General features: G+C 41.8%; 1 protein-coding gene across 1 annotated transcript in view; it reads right to left on the reverse strand.

The window, feature by feature from the left end:
* kcc (solute carrier family 12 member kcc) overlaps positions 1 to 19,064 on the reverse strand; it is a 102,606-nt gene that overhangs the window by 12,569 nt on the left and 70,973 nt on the right. Inside the window, exon 3 of the mRNA XM_069125475.1 lies at positions 656 to 753. Within this exon, the coding sequence (XP_068981576.1) occupies positions 656 to 753 (98 nt within the window). The remainder of the gene's footprint in view (positions 1 to 655; positions 754 to 19,064) is intronic.

Here is a 19,064-nt window from a genome sequence, read left to right on the forward strand (position 1 = left end):
GAAAATAATTCGACAGAAGCGAGAATTTAGCAAGGAAATTAAAGCGAGCGTGAGACCGCTCGCGGGAATAGAGATTACGGTAAGAAAAAGAAGCTCGAGACACTCAGGTGGGAAAGGGGCTCGCCAGAGGGGGAACGAACAAAAGAAAAATAAAAACCGCCGACGAAGGACAATGTTTCGAAGAATAAAACAAGATGCGCCACCGCGGAGGAATCCATTCGTGGGTTGCTTGGTCATTGAATGACAATTAAGCGAATTGCACACTCCAGTGAATCCAACCCTCCCGCTCTCTCTCTCTCTCTCTCTCTCTCTCTCTCTCTCTTCCTCCTTCCTTTGCGTTTTAACGAAGGACCCTTCTTTCGAGAGAAGATAGTCGGAACCTTCGTCGTCCCAGTTTTCTTATCTGTTCAACTACCATCGCTATTGTTCGCGTAACCAATTTCAATTACAAATTCAACTCTCGATACTTCGCGTTTTGCCATTTTCGCTATCGCTTCGGACTTAAAACTATGCAAGCATTTCTTAGATCGTGCCTTGTAAAGCAATTTCAATCGAGTTTCAAGCATCGGTTTATATGGTCGCGATTTTAATATAGAAGCTCAACGTCGTCGATGATAGAAGCGCTACTGGATCGAAGTGAAATGTATTTGCTTACGCTATAGAGGAAGAGATTCGTCTCGTATTCCGTCTTCTTCTCGGAATTACCGCCGCCCACCATGGAGTCGCCATCTCCGCCGGTACCGCCGCCATCACCTGAAAACAGAAAAACATTCTGTAATTCTCCCGTGATTCATCACGGCGAAGTCTGAAAGAAATGTCTGGTAGTCGATCAACGTTGCTTGATATCACAATATAAGGCACATTTAAATATTAACAGTACAGTAATAGATTTCCACCTAGTTTATTTGACGATTCGTATGCAAGAAGAAAGGGCCACAGACGATTTAAAAAAGATTTCCCCTGAAGAACGAAGACTGGAATATAAACGACGTTGCAGCGCAACGATAAGACGATAAACCTACCGTGTCTTTAGAAATAGCTTAAGTGATCGACGACCGTGTATAACCGAGGAAAATCTAACAAGGCGGATTTTTTGGAATTAGCGTGCCTTTTCTACCTTTCCTCGAACTCACCGCGCTTTATTAATTTATTGTCTGCGGGCTGTTAGTCGGACACGCGCACAGTCGCTTCAGGGGTTAGACTTTCCGCTTCCTCGGAACATGCCTTCATCGATTACTTATTCTCTCCACCCTGTTTATTTCGAGAAAATACCAAGTCAGGAAATTCGAACGTTTACCTACACCAACAACCTACCTAACTTGAGCCATTTTTCTATCGGTCAGTCTGTAATGGAATTTTGCCAAATAAACACGTATTTCTTCTCCAAGTCGTCCGCGCGCCTATTCCGACTTTCTCCGAGCCGTTTTTATATTTCAGATAAACTCAAGCGTATTAAACTCGTCTGTATACAGTTCGTGCTAGTGGAGTGACAGTTCGCGCGAACGATCTCTCGTACTGCAACGAACGTATTATGGAGGAAACAATAGCGATAGAGTAAAGTTAGTAGTTAAATCGTCTGGAAGCTTGTTTGCCCGTTGATCTGAATATCTGTGCAATAGAAAGTGGAGAAAGTTTTAATAGAAATAGGAGGGTGAAAGCGAGAACGCTTCGGTTAAAAAGTTTTAATAGGCGTCGAGAGGGAAGCAAACTGACAGATTCCCAGTTAGTCTGTATCTGGAGATTGACTTTTTCACTGCTATATGTTTTTTTTCCCCCGTTATTTTTTCTGTTTGTTCCTCTCGAACGCGCCACCGCAATCACAAATTGAATTTCGATCGAAATCCGAGCTTTTCCTTTCTACCGCGCGACGATTAATAGCAAACGAATAGAAAACAAACTTCCATTTGTTTCTGGTTTGCCGTGTAAGCCGGAAAATCTACGAAACCCGAAACTTGGATGCAATTTCAGCTTTTCATACCGAACAAAGTAAAACTATAAAAATCACTAAAATATTTAAGCGATACTCGATGACACGTTGAATTATCGTCAAGTTTGTCTCTTTGTTGTTTTCTGAAATAAATAACTAAGTCAATTATACTTGTTATATTATCATATAAAAATAAGAAACATAAACGGAGAAGAAACACAAGTTTCCTAAATCTCCACGATCATAAGCTACATTAAACATTCGTATCTGTGCGGCGTAGCAGCCATTTCCAGAAAATCCCAAGTAACAGAGAGTCGCTTTATCTTTACACGAAACTGTGAAACGTTTCTCGTGTTACCGTGTCGCAGACAGAAAATCGTACGATAACGGAAAAGGAATACACGAGCACGTAAGATACCCGGGAAATATCGTTCAGTCGTCGTGGACCCACGTTATGGTTGAAACGTACGCGCAGAATATAAGTCTGCCAGTGGTACGTGCTAGTGGTACGAGTCAAGCTATCGATCGCTATCTCTTAAACTTTCGATTTAAAATTTGTTTCGTCACTCCAAACCATCTCTGCGTGTTTCATAAATTAGTCTCCACCTAAGAATGAAAGAAAGAAGAGAACGAAATAAGTTTGTCTTATTCCAAGAGACACATACGTATATATTTATAAATTTATATGGAAAAATTGTCTCGTCGTGTACGGATTGATACGTCGATCGATCGGATGCGGTAGAGGCAAGCAGAGTCTGCGGAGGCATCACGACGTGCTTCCACGTCGAATCGACGTCCTTCGCTTCCGCGGAAACGTATTTCTACCCGCAATAACGAATTACTCTCACGTTTCAATCTGGCCTCTGGTCGTGAATTCCGCGAACGTTCGTTTCGTTCATCCAACGTTTCAACGAACGTCTTGCACTCGATTTATTTACCTCAGTCTTGGCTGTATCGTTTCGCGAAGAACTAAAACATGGGAAACCGTGGAAAACCTATCGTGCACTGATTTCCATCTTCTCGCGCGATCTCTCCATCTCCATAGACTGTAGTCTTACGTAAAATATTTGCGTTGGCTGGCGATAGTTTTAAGTTAGAAACGATATATAGCGGGCAAGTTTTATACTCCCGGAAAATTGTATTCCCAGGACAAAACCTTTACCTAGGAGATTGCATACGGAAATTTACGATTTAGAGAATTTTCTACGGTTTTACGTAGAATCATAGACTTGAGTTTATCAAGAGAAATCTCGGACAGAGGACTAGGTACGTGGAAATTGTTAGTTGTCCCGGCAAATCTAGGCAATTTACTTGTTGCCAATTATATTTCTCTTACAAAACTGCAAAATTTCTTTGATCGTTACTTCGAAACTGGAACCAAAAACAACAGCGGTCATTCTATCGAAACTGTGTCGCTTGGAAAAGAAGTGGAGAGAAGTCTCTCTCTTAAAGAATTTTTATTCGGTGACGTGTGATCGACCGGAACGATATCGATTTACGACGCAAAGTGAACTCGAAACTTCCTTTGCGCGAACAGAAGCTACCGAAGGGAAACAGACCGTATATCCCTATTTCCGCCGCGTATTTTCTCCTTCTTCTCGTTGCCTGGGGGAAATGTTATAAGAAAACAGGATAAGTTGCGCTCGCGAACGGCCATCGAAGCGTCGAGCGTCCAAACGAAGCTACAAAAAAGAATTGCTTCCCTGTTTTTCCACGAGACGATCGTCGTTGGATATACGTTCGTATTTTTCGACAAAACGTAAGCCGTGGAGAGAGAAAAATTTCAACGAGGACCCTTCGATCGATATGATAATGGGATTGGCGAGGAAATCTCGAGGTCGACGAGCATAGAGCAATTAGGAAAGGCTCGATATTCGAAACAAGCTTGCCGAAGTAACAGACAGGTTGCGTCCGAACAATCTAAAAACTAGGCCAGTCGATATTAACTTGCTGATTTGTCTCTCTGTTCCTTTGTGAAACCGCGTTCTGCCTCCGTCTATATCTGGAAATCGGTAATTGCATTCAGATGGTCGATGAAATTCGTTTAATTGAAAGTTCAAATGAATTGTCAAGCTAAGAATTACTCGATCCTGCCAATAGTTCATCGATATTTCGTTGATTTAGTAGCTTCTTCCATATCTAAGCGATGGTTGCTCTGTTGCTTTATTATTTTAGACGAAAAAGCGATGATTCTCTGCGGAGATATTTTTGGTCGAATAACAAGGGAATAAAAGAAATCGAAGGAATTGGCGGCAGATTGGAAGGGAACGTCGGTGGGAAAGGCCAATGCTGATTCGGCTACTTTAATCCGCGCGCTTCTTTGTGTGGGAAGAGCAGTTTCGCCGGCCAAAACAGGACACAGGGACACGTGACAAAGTACATCGAAGAATGCGGTTACGGTCGACTTTCTAGAAAAGCTCTTCGTACGTCGCTTCAAGCACAAGTCGATTTGCTTTTCCAATTCTTCGCTTTGTCGTTTGGCTTTCGTGTTTCTTCATTGAATGTACTTCCTCTCTTAGATTCCGTTCCCTGATTCTTTTCAACATCTCCAACGTCTCTTCCCGACGTTCCAATTTTGTAACTCGTGTTTTCGAATTCTCCGATCTCTTTTCTGAGAATCAACGTTCGTTTCTTTTCTTACTTTTCCTTCTTTAGTTTCCCGATTGATCGATACGACAGATATATATAAATATAAAGTTTGATTCGAAATTAATCGAGTTGGTGGTCAACGTGGAAGCATCGGTTGATTCAGCTGCACGCTGGAGGAACAATCTCGCGGATGCTGGCGACAGCGTCTTGCGGTTACTCGAAATTCAGTCACTCCTCGTCCGGTGCACCTTAACTTGGCACGGAATACTGCAACCCTAACTTGCATTGCGTTCGATACGATCCTCCAGTTTCGTGCAAATCGCTGCGAAATCGAACACAGCTCGTCTCGTTCGCAAAAATGTTGCTCTGCGATCTTTCTCCGTACAGCTACGTACGTAATTTTGTCAATCGCAATCGTTTTTAATAAAAGTAAAACTGTTTCGCTAAAAGATAACGAAGCATCCAAGAGAGCAGTTGTATCAATTGCGAGAATACAAAAGGCACTGTTCGGAATTTTGAGTGGCCGTCCGTTTATGGACAGGCACATTCCCTTCTCCAGGAAATTCCGAATTTCACGTCCTCCTCGAGCTGTAAACCTAATGACTCCGAAGTGAGGTAAAACCCCGGGAAAGGACGATGGACAGATGAAACCCAACGGCTGATAGGAAGAATCATCAACGTAGGAGGACAGTTCATCATCAGACATCGTACCGTGCGGGTGAAATACTTCACTCCCAACAAGATCCTACCACCGCCGTGTTCAGAACATCACATTTTACGTTTATACAAGTTCAAATACAGTGCTGAATTACTCCAACACTCGATCTATTAAACCTCCTCCACCTTGAGCGTTAAGTCATTCGAGGTACGCGATATCGAGCGATCGGTTTGACCTGACCGGTTGCTCTTTAGTCGAGAATTCGCAACAGGCACGAACAATTAAAAGGGAAGATCGTGCATCGTTTCCCATCAAAATGATCCCCAATGATCGTTTCCCATCAAAATGATCCCCAATGATCGTTTCCCATCAAAATGACCCCCAATGATCGTTTCCCATCAAAATCGTGCGTAACGGAGGAAACGGTGTAGGCAAATTAACATCGTATCGTAATAACATCCAAAGACACTTTCGATTCTCGTCGAGGAGGAATCGCGGCAACTGTTTAATCGAGGCTCGCGTTTAGTCGAGTTTCCGTCCGACAAACTACATCGAGTTCCATGCATCCCTAATTATTTTAATCGTGTTTGCTCCTTCCATTATGCGTTCCTTGGTGGTGGTGGTGGTGGTGGCGACTGGAAACACCGTTAAAAGCAACGCGCGCGGCCGATAGCAGTTTCGCAAAGCGTGGGAGGCCAGGGTAATTGCGATGCATGCCAATATCGACAGCGAGAACAGGTAAATACGAGAATACCCTAACGAAATCAAGGGACAGAGTGAATTAATTAGAACGTAGATTCGATGGGAATAGGGTATCGGTTGCGCAATTGTTGCGGTCTATGTTTAATATCAATCCTGGTCAATTTACGTCGAACGGTCGGCCGATTATTTAACGCGTCAGTAAAATATACAAGTTCTCGTTGGTTCGGCGCCGTTTCACTGGAAATTCCGTCGCTTCAATCATCGTGGACGCTAATTACATTCACGTGATAAATATACGCTGATATATATCGCAACCGTTGGATTTTATTATCCGGCTATTTGGATTGGGTATTTAATTTGGAATTGGACGAGAACACGTGAAATTACCCGATGATTGATGTTAACGTTTCTTTCATTGGGATATCTGATGAAATTAACGGCTTCGAATCTGATTTATCGATAGACTCGAAATTTAAGAAATTTCTGCCGTATAAATTGAGACGTGGAAATCGTTTCTTCGAAGATTCATTGACTGACGTTTCTCGTAGCGGCTTACGTAACCGCGTAACAGCGAACAACGTTGGCGTACACGTAAACGCTCGGATACGTGCGGATGAGTTACCCTAAGTGGCTGAACTCGTGCAGGCGGGTTTCAAACGCGATTAATTCACCGACACGTCTTACCTCCCGAACTCTTAATCGATTTTGCCCGAGACGACCAAGATTTCCTGATATCTACACCTGTTCAAACGTGTTTCTTATATCGTTGAAATTAACGAGGAAAGCTTGAAAAGACAAAGATGATTCTTCTTATGATACAGGGATTTAATAAACAAAATTACCAAGTACGTATAATCATATATTGTACGTTTGCGGCAATGGTATATTTTTATGTTTGACCGTGTTTGAGATAAATATCTGCGCGTAGTTGCTTTGGGACAGGGAGTTACAAAGTCTCAGAAGTATGCAGTAACCTTCTCTGCAGTGGATATTGCCAGCTACATTTACGACCTGTTCCACGAACCATCATAAACTCGTACAACTTCACGCGTGTACTGCGAGCAGCGAGAACAAAGTATTCGACTATTCAAACGCGGATTTTCGGTTGGAATAGTTTCAAACTTCCTCGATCTGGACCACTGGCAACTTGCGCAAATTTCCACGTGATTATCAATTTCCAGTTCTGGAACAACTATCATCTATTCTACGTTCAAGATTACGCTCGTCTAATAATCGTAAAGTTACGGAAGATTCGAATTTCATTCGGTAACCGCAGTAGAATATTCGTCGTAGAACAAAAGCGGTGTAGTCGAGGAAAAATGGCGGAGATTCAACTAAACCGGAATATGGGGTCAGGGGACGGAAACGATTGTTCGAAAGATTCGAGCCAGATACGAGATCGCGCAATTGGAACGCGAACGATAAGAAGGAAAAGTGCAGCAAGGGTTGGAATTCGAGAATTTCAGCTGGCGAGAACATTTGCCAACGATTGTCAGCCAGATCGCTCGCTCACAATTCTCTTAGCGAATTCGCCACGAGAATTAAGCACCGCGTCCTTTTCGGCCAACTTGAAGAATTATTGGCTGAATCGTGAGCGATTAAACTCACATTTTACATTCATCCGCCGAATATTTTCGCTTAGACCCGGCGATGATGAAAGACCTATCTTTTCGCGATGTGACATTTTTGCCAATAAATTTTGAATATTCCATGGCAGGCAATTGGTCGGATTTATATGAGCAACGCCATTTAATTGGTATCCTGCGGTTCTACGAACGCGCGTGGAATCCGCGCGCTCGGCCGCGTAATTACTTACTTACGTATGCCCGGTTAAATCGAATCGGCTCGAACCGGATACTCCGTGACCCGAATGAGGTCTGAAAGCTGGGACTAACGAACGATCGTTCCGCCTCTCTTCTCCGTGCATTCTTACGTTATCTTCTTAATTGGCACAGAGATGTACGATTCGATGAATTTTTACGCGATTTTGATTCGCTCGTAACAAGATAGAATAAAAAGTCCAGCATCCATAAATCTGTCAAATAGATCTCACCGTCATTTTCTTCAAATTCTCTATATTCGTGCTAATCGTTCTTTCTATGTCTATGCTAATTTCTTGTGACAATTCGAGCTCAGATATTCTACAAAGCTGGAAAACGCTTTGCAACGTTTTCAAACGCTTTGAAAGCCAGTCGAAGAGGGAAATGTAGGAAAAATCAGCAGGCAATAGCGGAGAATGGTTGGTGATCGCGGGCTTGATAACCAAGCTGTGTGCGTACGAGCATAAAAGCAAATGGTAACAATGTCGGGCGTGTCCCGGTTGGTCGGTGTCCCAATTTCTCTGCTCGCTGAATCACGATAAATCGCGCGGCGGCGCGGCGGCGTGGGACCGAGGCGGCACGGCGTCGCGACGATACTATTCGGCATTCGATTTTATTACGACGGCAGTCAGGTGCCGGTTATTGGCACTGGGCTGATTTATGCGATCCTGCGTGATCATGATCGACGTTGTTGCTGAGGGCAGAATGGTGGTTTGATCTCGTGGAAACTTCGGTTCACGTTTCGACAAAACTCGTCCAATGTTCGAAATTTGTTACTTTTCTGAAAACTTTGTGTCATTGTGTGATTCTTACTTTATTGTTTAGGAAAAAGTGACTACTAATTGAATGAAGAATTTTTTTATCTAAAGTAATTTAAAAATTGTTCGCAACTTAGTATTTTGTTAAACACATGGACGAAGAAATGTGATGTTGCTTCGAATGTATCGTCGAAGATATGGAACGTCGTAACAACAGGAGCGTTAAAAATCTTAAATCAAAAGTGAGAAATATGGTTTCGACGACGGTCCCTAATTCGTTTAGGAGGAAGCAACGGCGACCTAGAAATTTTCACTTGACAATTACGTCGAATCAGAAAAATATTCCAAATTTTATCTGTTCTAGTTGTTTCAGATTCTAAGCTCTAAAGTAACGTTATTATATTTTTCGAGGAAATAACATTTACCGGGTCGGGAGTTAAACGTAAAGCGTGGCCGTGAGCTGTTTGGATGTGTGCAGAAGTGTGGTAAGCTCGAGATAGCAAGAAACGTCGTCACGTCGTGAGCATCCTTACAATGGAAACTACTTAACCCTCCGCTTGCCCTTGTCCTAATCTCGTTTAAACGCGCACGAGGCCCAGCACACGTTTTCGTCGTGGATCGACCGGCTACTCGACCGAGAGGAGATTCAGTTGAATCAACAAAGCGTTGGCTTACATCGACTACTCGTCGAAACGGCTAAGCTATGCCAATCTATCTTCTTCCGTGTTGCACGGTTTCGTGGCAAATGAGAACACGACTATTATCATACCACAGTTCGTTCTGTATTATATTGCAATAAATAACAACAATTACCATTCGAGTAGAACGTCCAAGTACCTTCGATGTAAATTTACTTTCTTATTTACATATAGTAATTTTTATATTATCGTATTAGCGTTTTGGACGAATCGAATCCGCCGACTAACCGATGAAAACGAGAAAAAAGATGCGAATATTCGATAGACTGAAAAATCTTCCGAAACTGTACTCGTCCTTGTCCAAGAATTCTGCAAAGTCCGCGATATCCTTTTAACTGGGATCGATCAGCCACTCGAGCGCTAGGCAAATTCGATTGGATCAACAAAGTGCTGGTTGGCCACAACCCCCAAACGAGCTCGTTTCATCGCAGCTTCAAGGCTTGGTTAATAAATGTTTCATAAAAACAAACTGCCAAAGTGAAGCTGCTTCGTTGCGATTAATCGAGGCAGAAATTCGCGATTTAAACGTTAAAAGGCAACTGAAGCAGCGTGGCCCCCGGCCCGAACAGACTGAGCACGTTTGCCTGACGGGTAAACGAATTAATTTGTCAACGCGAATTCACCAGGGCGCGGACGAACAGCTCGAGTAAGAGCACGCTTGTCTCGCGTCGTTTCTAATTTCGTTAGCTTCGATGAAACGACGACAAATGGCCAACCGTTGCCTCTGCCGCTGATCAAATTAATTTCTGATCTCTCTGGCGAACTTGCCCGAGAACCTGTTCAACGGAGAAAATTTCATTACGCGTGGACTAGCAGCGTGACTTGTTCGTGAACCTCGTTTGTGTCGAGATTCCGAACCAGTTAACAAATTTCAAGATCTCCTTAGATTTCTCATGTTTCTCGAAGAAAATACAATAACGTTTTGAAAACTATTCGATGGATGTTACGAACTTGACTCGTTGTTTAGGGCCAAGTTGGAAATGTTTTATGTGCGAGATAGAAATGTCGTGTACCGCAGTTTGTTGGCAACAGCAGGCAATCGGATGGAAAAAGTCGGTTTGCTTGCCTATACCTTTTGTTTGTTCTTACGGTGAGTTCACACGAAGCCTGCAAGATGTTACGACGAACTGTTTTCGCAGGAAGGAAAGCTCGGATAAATCAACTGCGATTACTAGTTCATCGTTCCGCGAGACTCTAAGTGACTTTGCCTACTCGCTCGAACGATTAATATTATCGTTGTTTGCATTGTGGAGCTTCCCGATTCGATACGATTTCGCTCGAATGAAAAGTCAAAAATGTATTTCTATATATGTTCGTTTCGAGAGAAATGATAAATTCGAGAAGAAGCAGGAAACTAAAGTCTTCGATGAATAACTTTACCTTGTTAAAGGGAATTTTGTTGGAGGAAAGAGAAAGAGGATTATTTTTCCTTATCTTCTTGCCGAACTCTCGGGAAATAGAGATTTTCAGATCCGAGAAATCTTCCTTGCAAGCTACTCGATACACAGTTACGGCGAGTTTAAACGTTCTTTGTTCCTGAAACTTTGTCATTCGTCTTTTTATCCTTCCTTAACTCGTTCGGGTTTCCTTCTGGCCGCAACAAACCGACCATAGATTAAGGCTAATACTGTTCATCTTGTCTGCCATCTCGGCCAGGCTATAAATCATACAAAATAACAGATATGAATTCCATAAGATAGAAGCAACCTGCATTTTGCCCTCTACAGACCACTTACTTAATCCACTCTTTTAAACAACATCTGCGGATTGCTTTGCTTCCAGTTGTGTCTGCGTTTTAACCATCTCTCCTTTTAGCTCGCCTCTGTACCTGCTAAATATTTATCCGCTGAGAATTTGTTTCCAAGTTGAATTTCAATTTCGATGCTTATACTTCAAACGTAACGTCAGGAAATCTCGCTTCTTTCTTCCAGCGAATATCGTTGGTTATCCTCTAACGAATTCATATCTCGCGTTATGTAGCGTGGAATAGTTTTAGATCGTTAAAAGCAACGAAGAAGATCAATGTGTAGCACATAAATGAATTGGGCGATGCGAGAGAGCGCGCGTTCCATATTCGCGTCGCATAAATTCACCGTGAAATAAACTCTTCCGGCTGGGATGTTTTTCCATCCGCAATTTCGACGATTTACCGAGGTCCATAGGATCGCGCGCGTAAATTTCACGAGCGGTGGACGTCTCGCGAATCTGCTCGGTTCCCGACGACTCTGCTCGTAAATTTCGCCATGGACGTCGCGATATTCGCGCGGAGAGCACAGCCCTTCGGGGGGTCCAACACCGACGATGCTCCACTTTCGAATTGTAGGCCAACCAAGTGGTAGATCTTCAACAGCGTGGAACATTCGAGCGTCCCCGAAATTTGCATATCCCACTATGAATATTCGACACCCTTTTTCGACGTGTTTCCGCGCCAGCGGACACAGCGTTTCTTCCGAAAGTAGCCGATTCTTTTTTTTATTACGCTTGCTATATCGCGTTTTTTTATAGAGCCCTCTATTTGAAGATACGCGATAGAAGATATTTGGAAGATTCTATTATTTTTCGAGTTACATTTTTTTCATATTATTTTCAACGCATTTTCCCTGCCATTTCTATGTTATATTTCCTGTAGACTTGGAATTCCCTTCTATTGTTTCATTTTCTGGCACAGTTTCCAGTCCATTTGCGATACACAGATTTTTCACGACGTTTCTTCTTCTCCCTTCTTGACTTTCATGAATTTTTCTCTTCTTGTTAAAGACATACCGCAATCCTTTCTGGTAAATTGTATTTTGTCCTGAATTATGTAGCATTCCCATGTGTATTGCCGAGCTGGTAGCCAACCATCCCCTTTCTTCCCTTTTTCTTCTTGTCTTCTTCGTTCAGGGAGTAACAGTCGAGACTTTCTCTTGTTTCAGAACGGAGAGTAATTCTAATTTTATACGTCATATACTGTTTTCTGTGACAGAACCTTTTTACATTTTTTATTTGATATTTTTAGTTGCGTGGAACGTCCATAAATCGATGGACCCGAAAAATGCGTTGAAAAATATTGCGAAAGATTGGACTGGCTCTGTGGGACTCGAACCATGACCTAGTTGATGGAAAGCAATAGTTCTAACCATTCTACCTTTGTCACAAGCCTTTTTATTTCATCGAAATATCGATAGATAGATAGAAAGGATCGTCTTCGAAATTAAATTGCCGATAGGAAATGTCATTTAAGAAATTCTAAAATTCATCAAATCCATAATTCATCGTCCAAATGTCGACCATAATCAGCTTGGCGAAATCAAGTTGTCGTGTGATTATTCGCGCGTCGACGACCGCCGAAAAAACAACCTTTGACAATTTCGATTTCAGACGTCGTATTTTTACACGTCAACGCGACAGACCGTATCTCCGAGGAAATTCACGCTCTGTTCGTTCCTAATTGTCGATTATTTAAATTTCATCCAGTTTCCAGACAGCTCTTTGCTCTCTGCTCTCTCTTTCTCTCTCTGTCGCAGCGTCCGATAATGTTCCTCCTTCTTATATCGCGAAACACCGACACATTTCCGGTTAGCTTTCGTTTGCTCTACTCCCGAACGAATTACCTCGCGGTATATATATATATATATATATGTGTGTGTGTGTGTGTGTGTGTGTGTGTGTGTGTCTTTCTCGTGTTATTCCGTTTCGTGGCATTCAATTCGCATCGGTTTTCCCTCAGCAAGGACGAATATTTCATTGAACGTCCAGCTTCGTCACGGGTATTGTTAAACGATTTCTATTCGCCCCCGAGAATACAGCTTTTTAACGTTTTGTTTGTTCGAGGATATGGTACGATTTTTGAAAGAGAGGCATAGCGTGTTACGAAAATAGGTGAACCTTTTTTTACTTTCAGCAATTTTTCGAATAAAAGATCGTACGCGAGAAACGTGTCGAATGCGATTCACGGTTCTCGCAAATTTTTTATACAGTCGACAGTAGTAACGCTTGAATAAAACATTAGTTACGTTTTTTCTGATTAATTATACTCTTTCTTGATTATTTAAAGATGTGAATAGACGCTTGGAAGCGTGAATTTCGTTACCAATGAAACGTTAAAAGATATCAGCGTTTAAATAGTATACAAGTTCCTATAAATATAAATCTATCTTCTAATCATGGGAAGTAGAATGTCTGACCACATTCGAGCCGCTTTCACTTAAACCTTCTTTTCTCCTTTCCTTTCAAGCTCCTTTATCTTCTCTTCGTAGCAGGTCTGTAAGTATGTAACCGGAATGTGCCTATAGATGGCCCTAACTGATAATGTAGTTATCACTAAACTGCGTCATCGATGCCAAAAGTCTTTGTTGACATCTCACAAACATTTTCGACTCAGAATAATACAAGTTTCATACAACAGCATAGTTTGTAATAGCGTCGAACATGTCAAATTTTGTATCTGGAAACTACGATTTGCGGACAGCATTGATTTTCTGTTACCATTTGAAGAAAACTGCTGCAGAATCGCATCGAATGCTTGTCGAAGCTTACGGTGAGCATGCTCTTGGTAAATCACAGTGCTTTGAGTGGTTTAAAAAATTCAGAAGTGGCAATTTTGACGCGAGGGACGAAGAACGTGGAAGACCACCGAAAAAGACCACCGAGCTGTTAAAACCTGGCGAAACCGTTAATACTGAGCGCTACCGGCAACAAATGATCGATTTGAATCAAGCTTTGCGTGAAAAACGACCAGAATATCAAAAAAGGCGACACAAAGCAATTTTGCTTCGTGATAATGCACCATCACTTACAGCAAAACCGGTCAAGGAAACGATCGAAGCGTTCAGTTGGAAAATACTTTCGCACGCGGCTTACTCACCAGACTTGGCTCCGTCCGATTACTATTTATTTGCATCGATGGGACACGCACTTTCTGACCAGCACTTCACTTCTTACGAAAATGTACGAAAATGGCTCGATGACTGGTTTGCCTCAAAAGAGCGACAGCTTTTTTGGCGTGGTATCCACCAATCGCCAGACAGGTGGGAAAAATGTATAGCTAGCGATGGGCAATACTTCGAATAAAATATTTTTAATCATTTTCATACAATAAACGTGTATTTTCTATATAAAAATTCCGGTTTCATATTTACATACCTGGTATAGTGATTCTTCAGTCGTAACAATACTTGTTCCCTTTCTCTATATCTACGTGATGGCATTAATTACAAGAAATTACGTGGTTATTATTTCTAATTAATTTATTCGAGAAGATTGTCTAACGCAGATCTCGGACCGAAACAGCAATTGCAACGTCAATCGAGTCTGTTCGTTAGCAAATTTCATTTCTCCTAATTCGAAAAAGCCATCACGTACGCGCGGCGCTGTAATTTTTTCGTTTGAAATACACAATTGATCGAGCGAACAAGAAATTCGCACGGGACGCAACCTCGTTAAATTAATGGACGTTCGTGCAAAACGGAAGCCGCAAATACCTGCGGCCATTTGTGGTTGTCGCCGCGATACGATTTCGCTCGCGTCATCGAATCGCTCGATCGGTTTCCGGCGCAGTACGTCGTTACTTTTCGTACCGTTTGGAATTTTCGAAGCCCAGTCGATCACACCTTCTGCATTTGAAATACCAGAATATTTTCGAGCGTGAACCAATTTTGGAAAGAACGAAATATTACCATAAAAGAATAAAAAAAACACATTTTCTAACTTCATGTTATTCTCACTTACTCTTTCTCTCTCTCTCTCTGTCTCTTTCTCTCTCTCTCTCTCTCTCTCTTGAAGTTTGGCAAGTAGAAGAGAGAGATGAATAGAGAAATCATTGAACGTTTTCGAAAGTTCTTTTCATTGCAGGTTTTCAGGGAATAATTACGTTCTTATGCAAGCAGCGATGAAACGTTAAGCACAATGCAATTCGTTCGTCAAGAAACCGACACAAATTGTAGGTGTAATTCATGCTGGTAACATAATTCGAGGATCTCACTGGCATCTTAAACGTGATCATTGCGTTGCCATTCACGTAGACGCTGGGGTATATGCGACTGCATTAGCGCAAACAACCGGATACTTTCTTGCGCGTATTTATACTGCATGGCCGCATCCTGGTTTCCGTACACGTAATATGTTAATGCGAGTTTAGGCGACGCAGCGGGCTAGCGGAACAACTGACCCGAAATTTCAGCACGCGATCGCGAGAATACCAAAGGCGTTCCCTGCATTTTTACAATATTCCTTGAATATTCCCTTTTTTTAAGATCTACCAGATTTTCTGATATCTTTTAGAATAACGTCGAGTCTAAGTTAAACATTAAAATATAATAAGACTCAAGTACATAAGAGTTCAGAACTTTGTGATTTAAGACCTTTTACGAGAGTAATGTTAAATCTTAGAACATTAAAAATACGGCTTTATATGGAAAGTTGTCTAAAATGTTCGTCGAAGAGGAAACGATGCCATTTGTAAAACTAGCGTGGATCAGAAGTGACGCTAATTCCGATCCAAAGTGTTAAGTGAATAGAAGGTGAACAGAGAGAAAGAAGCAACGAGATTGGCCAATTTTCAAGGATCTTGGGACTGGTAGAATTAGGACAGCGGTTCGAGATAGAAGAGGTCATTTAGCATCATCGAGTTCGGTTCGCAAGTTCACTTTCTGGGTTGCTCTCGAACTTCCACTACCTGCACCGCGATGCGAAACTTTTGCGGCTGTTACGTTACTCTCAGCGTTAAGATGGAACTTTATTCCGTGCGAAAGGAGAATTTTCCTGAGTGTCGAAATATTCTTCGAAGAAAATCAAATTAAGAAATATCGTGCTTTTCGGGAAAGGTGCTGCTATTGGATCAATTTTGTAAAAAGAAGTGCTCCAACCGTCATATTTTATATTTATACGTTGATATAGAATTCTCCATATATTTGAAAGAAAAAGGACCTTTTACACTTCAGAATAATACTTTCCACCCTCCACGCCATCAGAGGTATATTCTTTCCACCAAGAGATATATTTCTTTTGCGCTTGATCGGGTACCACGGTACCGTTAAATTTAGCATTTCCATCACAATGCCATTTCACACTACTTAACCGAAAAATGTCTCTCTTTACCTTCGTGCCACATTTTTATATGACAAAAGGGTAACGCGCCTGTCTCTCACGTCCGAAACGACTTATTTTCCACGTTGCGCGAAGATACAGTAAAATGGGGAACCTTTTCGAAGAAGAAGAAGAAGAAGAATATCATCCAATTTTCAGTGTAATCTAGAGAACGCCCTGCTATGATCCGGGGAGACGAGTTTTCAGATAACAAGTGAAGGCTGAAATTGTACCCAGAGTGCCATCGCATCTCGAAGAGTTTCAATGTTGGAATTCGTTGGAACGAGCAGAGAGATCCTGCAGGTCTCGGAAGACTTTTGCGATATTAAGGGAAAAGAGCCGGTCACAGCTCTTTCAACCGAAATCGTTGTCCCAGTTCCGTGGAACAGCCACTAGCGTACAAAAGCCAATTTCTTACCACTTTCAAACTTTCCTCGCCAAATTTCTTTGTGTACTTCAAACTCGACGCGTGTATACGATCGCAATGGAAAACTGAAATTTTCTTTATAACGTCGCTTCCATATTGTCGAGCTCGTGTCTTCGAAGAAACTTGGTTGTCGCGCATATACGAGGACTAAAGATACGGGAACGTTCTTGAAAATGAAATTCTTGTCCCAGATTCGCTGTAATCCCGAAAATTCTCTCTAGACACGCAGTTTCGTCCGTTTGCACGAAGCCACATTACGTCCCTAGCATTTTCGCTGAATGCGTGTAATATGTACGAGGTTTTATTAAATTATTTATGAAAGGAACTTTCGAATTTTTCACAACGATGAGGAACGATTCTTTCAAGTGTTTTCCAATTATACGGATCGGGGAATTTTTATCTCGTGATCGGTCCAGGTGCTTTCAAGATTCATGTTCGTCGCGAGTAAAACACTTATGGTAAGTACTACGGTATTCCGTGTCATGGTGGAATATGTTCTTTCATATTGCAGTGATGCTTTTGGTATTTATGAATGGACTTTCGGGATGGAGCGGAGCGATGCACACACACTTTGACGCTTTCGAAGAATGGTATACTTAGAAATGGCGATAAATATTTGATGCGGTAAATGGAACACTCTTGGTTCTAGTATAGTGCTACTTTTACATCGTTTTCTTTTCAGGCCTAGAGCCTTGGTATTGATACAGCAGAAAGATATTTTAATTATTCGAGTGATAGCCTCCTTTGCATAGCAGGTTTGATATTTTTAATAATTTAAAATTATAGTTCCTATAACGTAGAAAGAGACTCTTTTCTTTTTAATTTGCCCTATACTCGTTTTCTTCCAATTTTGCAAATAAAATATCTTCTTCGTAGCGCAATAACGTCATCTTCCCTTCACAAGCAAATTTACTTCTCACAGTTTGCTATTTCTATTTTTACGAATACGCTCCTTGTATTATTTTAATGTTTGGACTCCCAAAAGACATTTTGCTTATTTTATTACGAAACGTTCAGTGTTTTTTATTTCATTACGTCCAATATTATTTAAAAGATACTTCACACATTTGGAACAACTTTAAGAAAAGATCTGTTAAGCCCTTTTCCAAACTTTAAAAAACATACATCGAACAAATCGAGTATTGCTGAAATAAGCGATCATAAATTTTCAGAGGGTCTCAAGAAGCTGACAGAATCGTAAATCGCGATATCGGTCAACGAGTTCCAATCTAACGTTGTCGTCAGCACCAAAGCGACCCTTTTCTTTGGTTTTTCCGGTCTCTGGACAGAAGATTGCCCAGAGGATCGAACCGAAAAGTTTGAACGTGTCCCACAGAGAAGGAAAGAAAGATCTGAATTCCGGAATTTTAGTGGAACCTCGAATAGAAATTGAAACGTCCACTCGGCGGACCTTTACCCTTTGATTGTCGTTCTTCGGCTACGTTTCACGTTTCACGTTTTACTGGTCAAAGAACGCGGACGGTTCGCGAATATTTCGCTATCATATAGCTTTTACGAGTTGCGAGAGACTAAAAATTGAAGAAGAACGAGCGAGAATTTTTCATTGGCTCGCGGAGATCGTTCTTTTAAAGAGATAGTTCAGGTTTGAAACGTGAAACATTTGAAACGAGTATTTATTACAGTCATCGATATCTCAGCAAATCGATAAATAATATCGATAAAAGTAATATTCTTCGAGTATTCGAAGCATATTGGAATACTTCGATGGTATTTGGTACACGTGACATTAATGTTAGCGTAGTTGAAGGATGAATCCCAGAGCGAGTCACGGGGGAGAAACTATCTACCATACAAGTCATGCCAAGCAAGGTATATACGATCTGTGTCCCTTGTCAATTACAAATCGAGAAAACCAGGCTTACATCGTTCTACCAAGAAACTAGGTGACTTTAAAGTTTATTGGAAATAGTTTAGCGAAAGTGGATACAAGCATACCGGCTTCCATACGAGCTGGCGAGCCATCGGGCACAGTTTTGCCCTGGGACTTCGGCGTACCCTCGCTCATGCTTTTGCCGCGTCTTTGATCCTTCGAAGCTGAGTTAACGTAAACCGCCTCTTGCAATCGCCACCTAGACGTCTTCTCGTCTCCCTGTTTACGACCTAGAACTCGCTTTCTCTTGGAATCCTTCGATCGTACTTCGTTCGATGGCACTCCGTCTCCTTTCGCGCGACTGTCCTCTTCTCCCTTGTTCGAGGTTTTTAGGTAGGTAACTAGGTATTTGGCACTTTGAATCGTTTCTCCTCGAACTCTCCACTAGTCACTTTAGTCGACGAATACTTGCGAACCCTCTGGAGAACGGGTCGGACCACTTTCGAAATATTTGACTTCTTCTCGAAAGAGTAATTTTATTCGGAGGAAAACGACGGAATGCACAAGCCGGGGACGACGAGGCCAAGAG

Source organism: Bombus flavifrons, chromosome 13 (assembly GCF_040668555.2).
Source record: "Bombus flavifrons isolate JBK064 chromosome 13, iyBomFlav1_principal, whole genome shotgun sequence".
Taxonomy (NCBI): Eukaryota; Metazoa; Arthropoda; class Insecta; order Hymenoptera; family Apidae; genus Bombus; species Bombus flavifrons.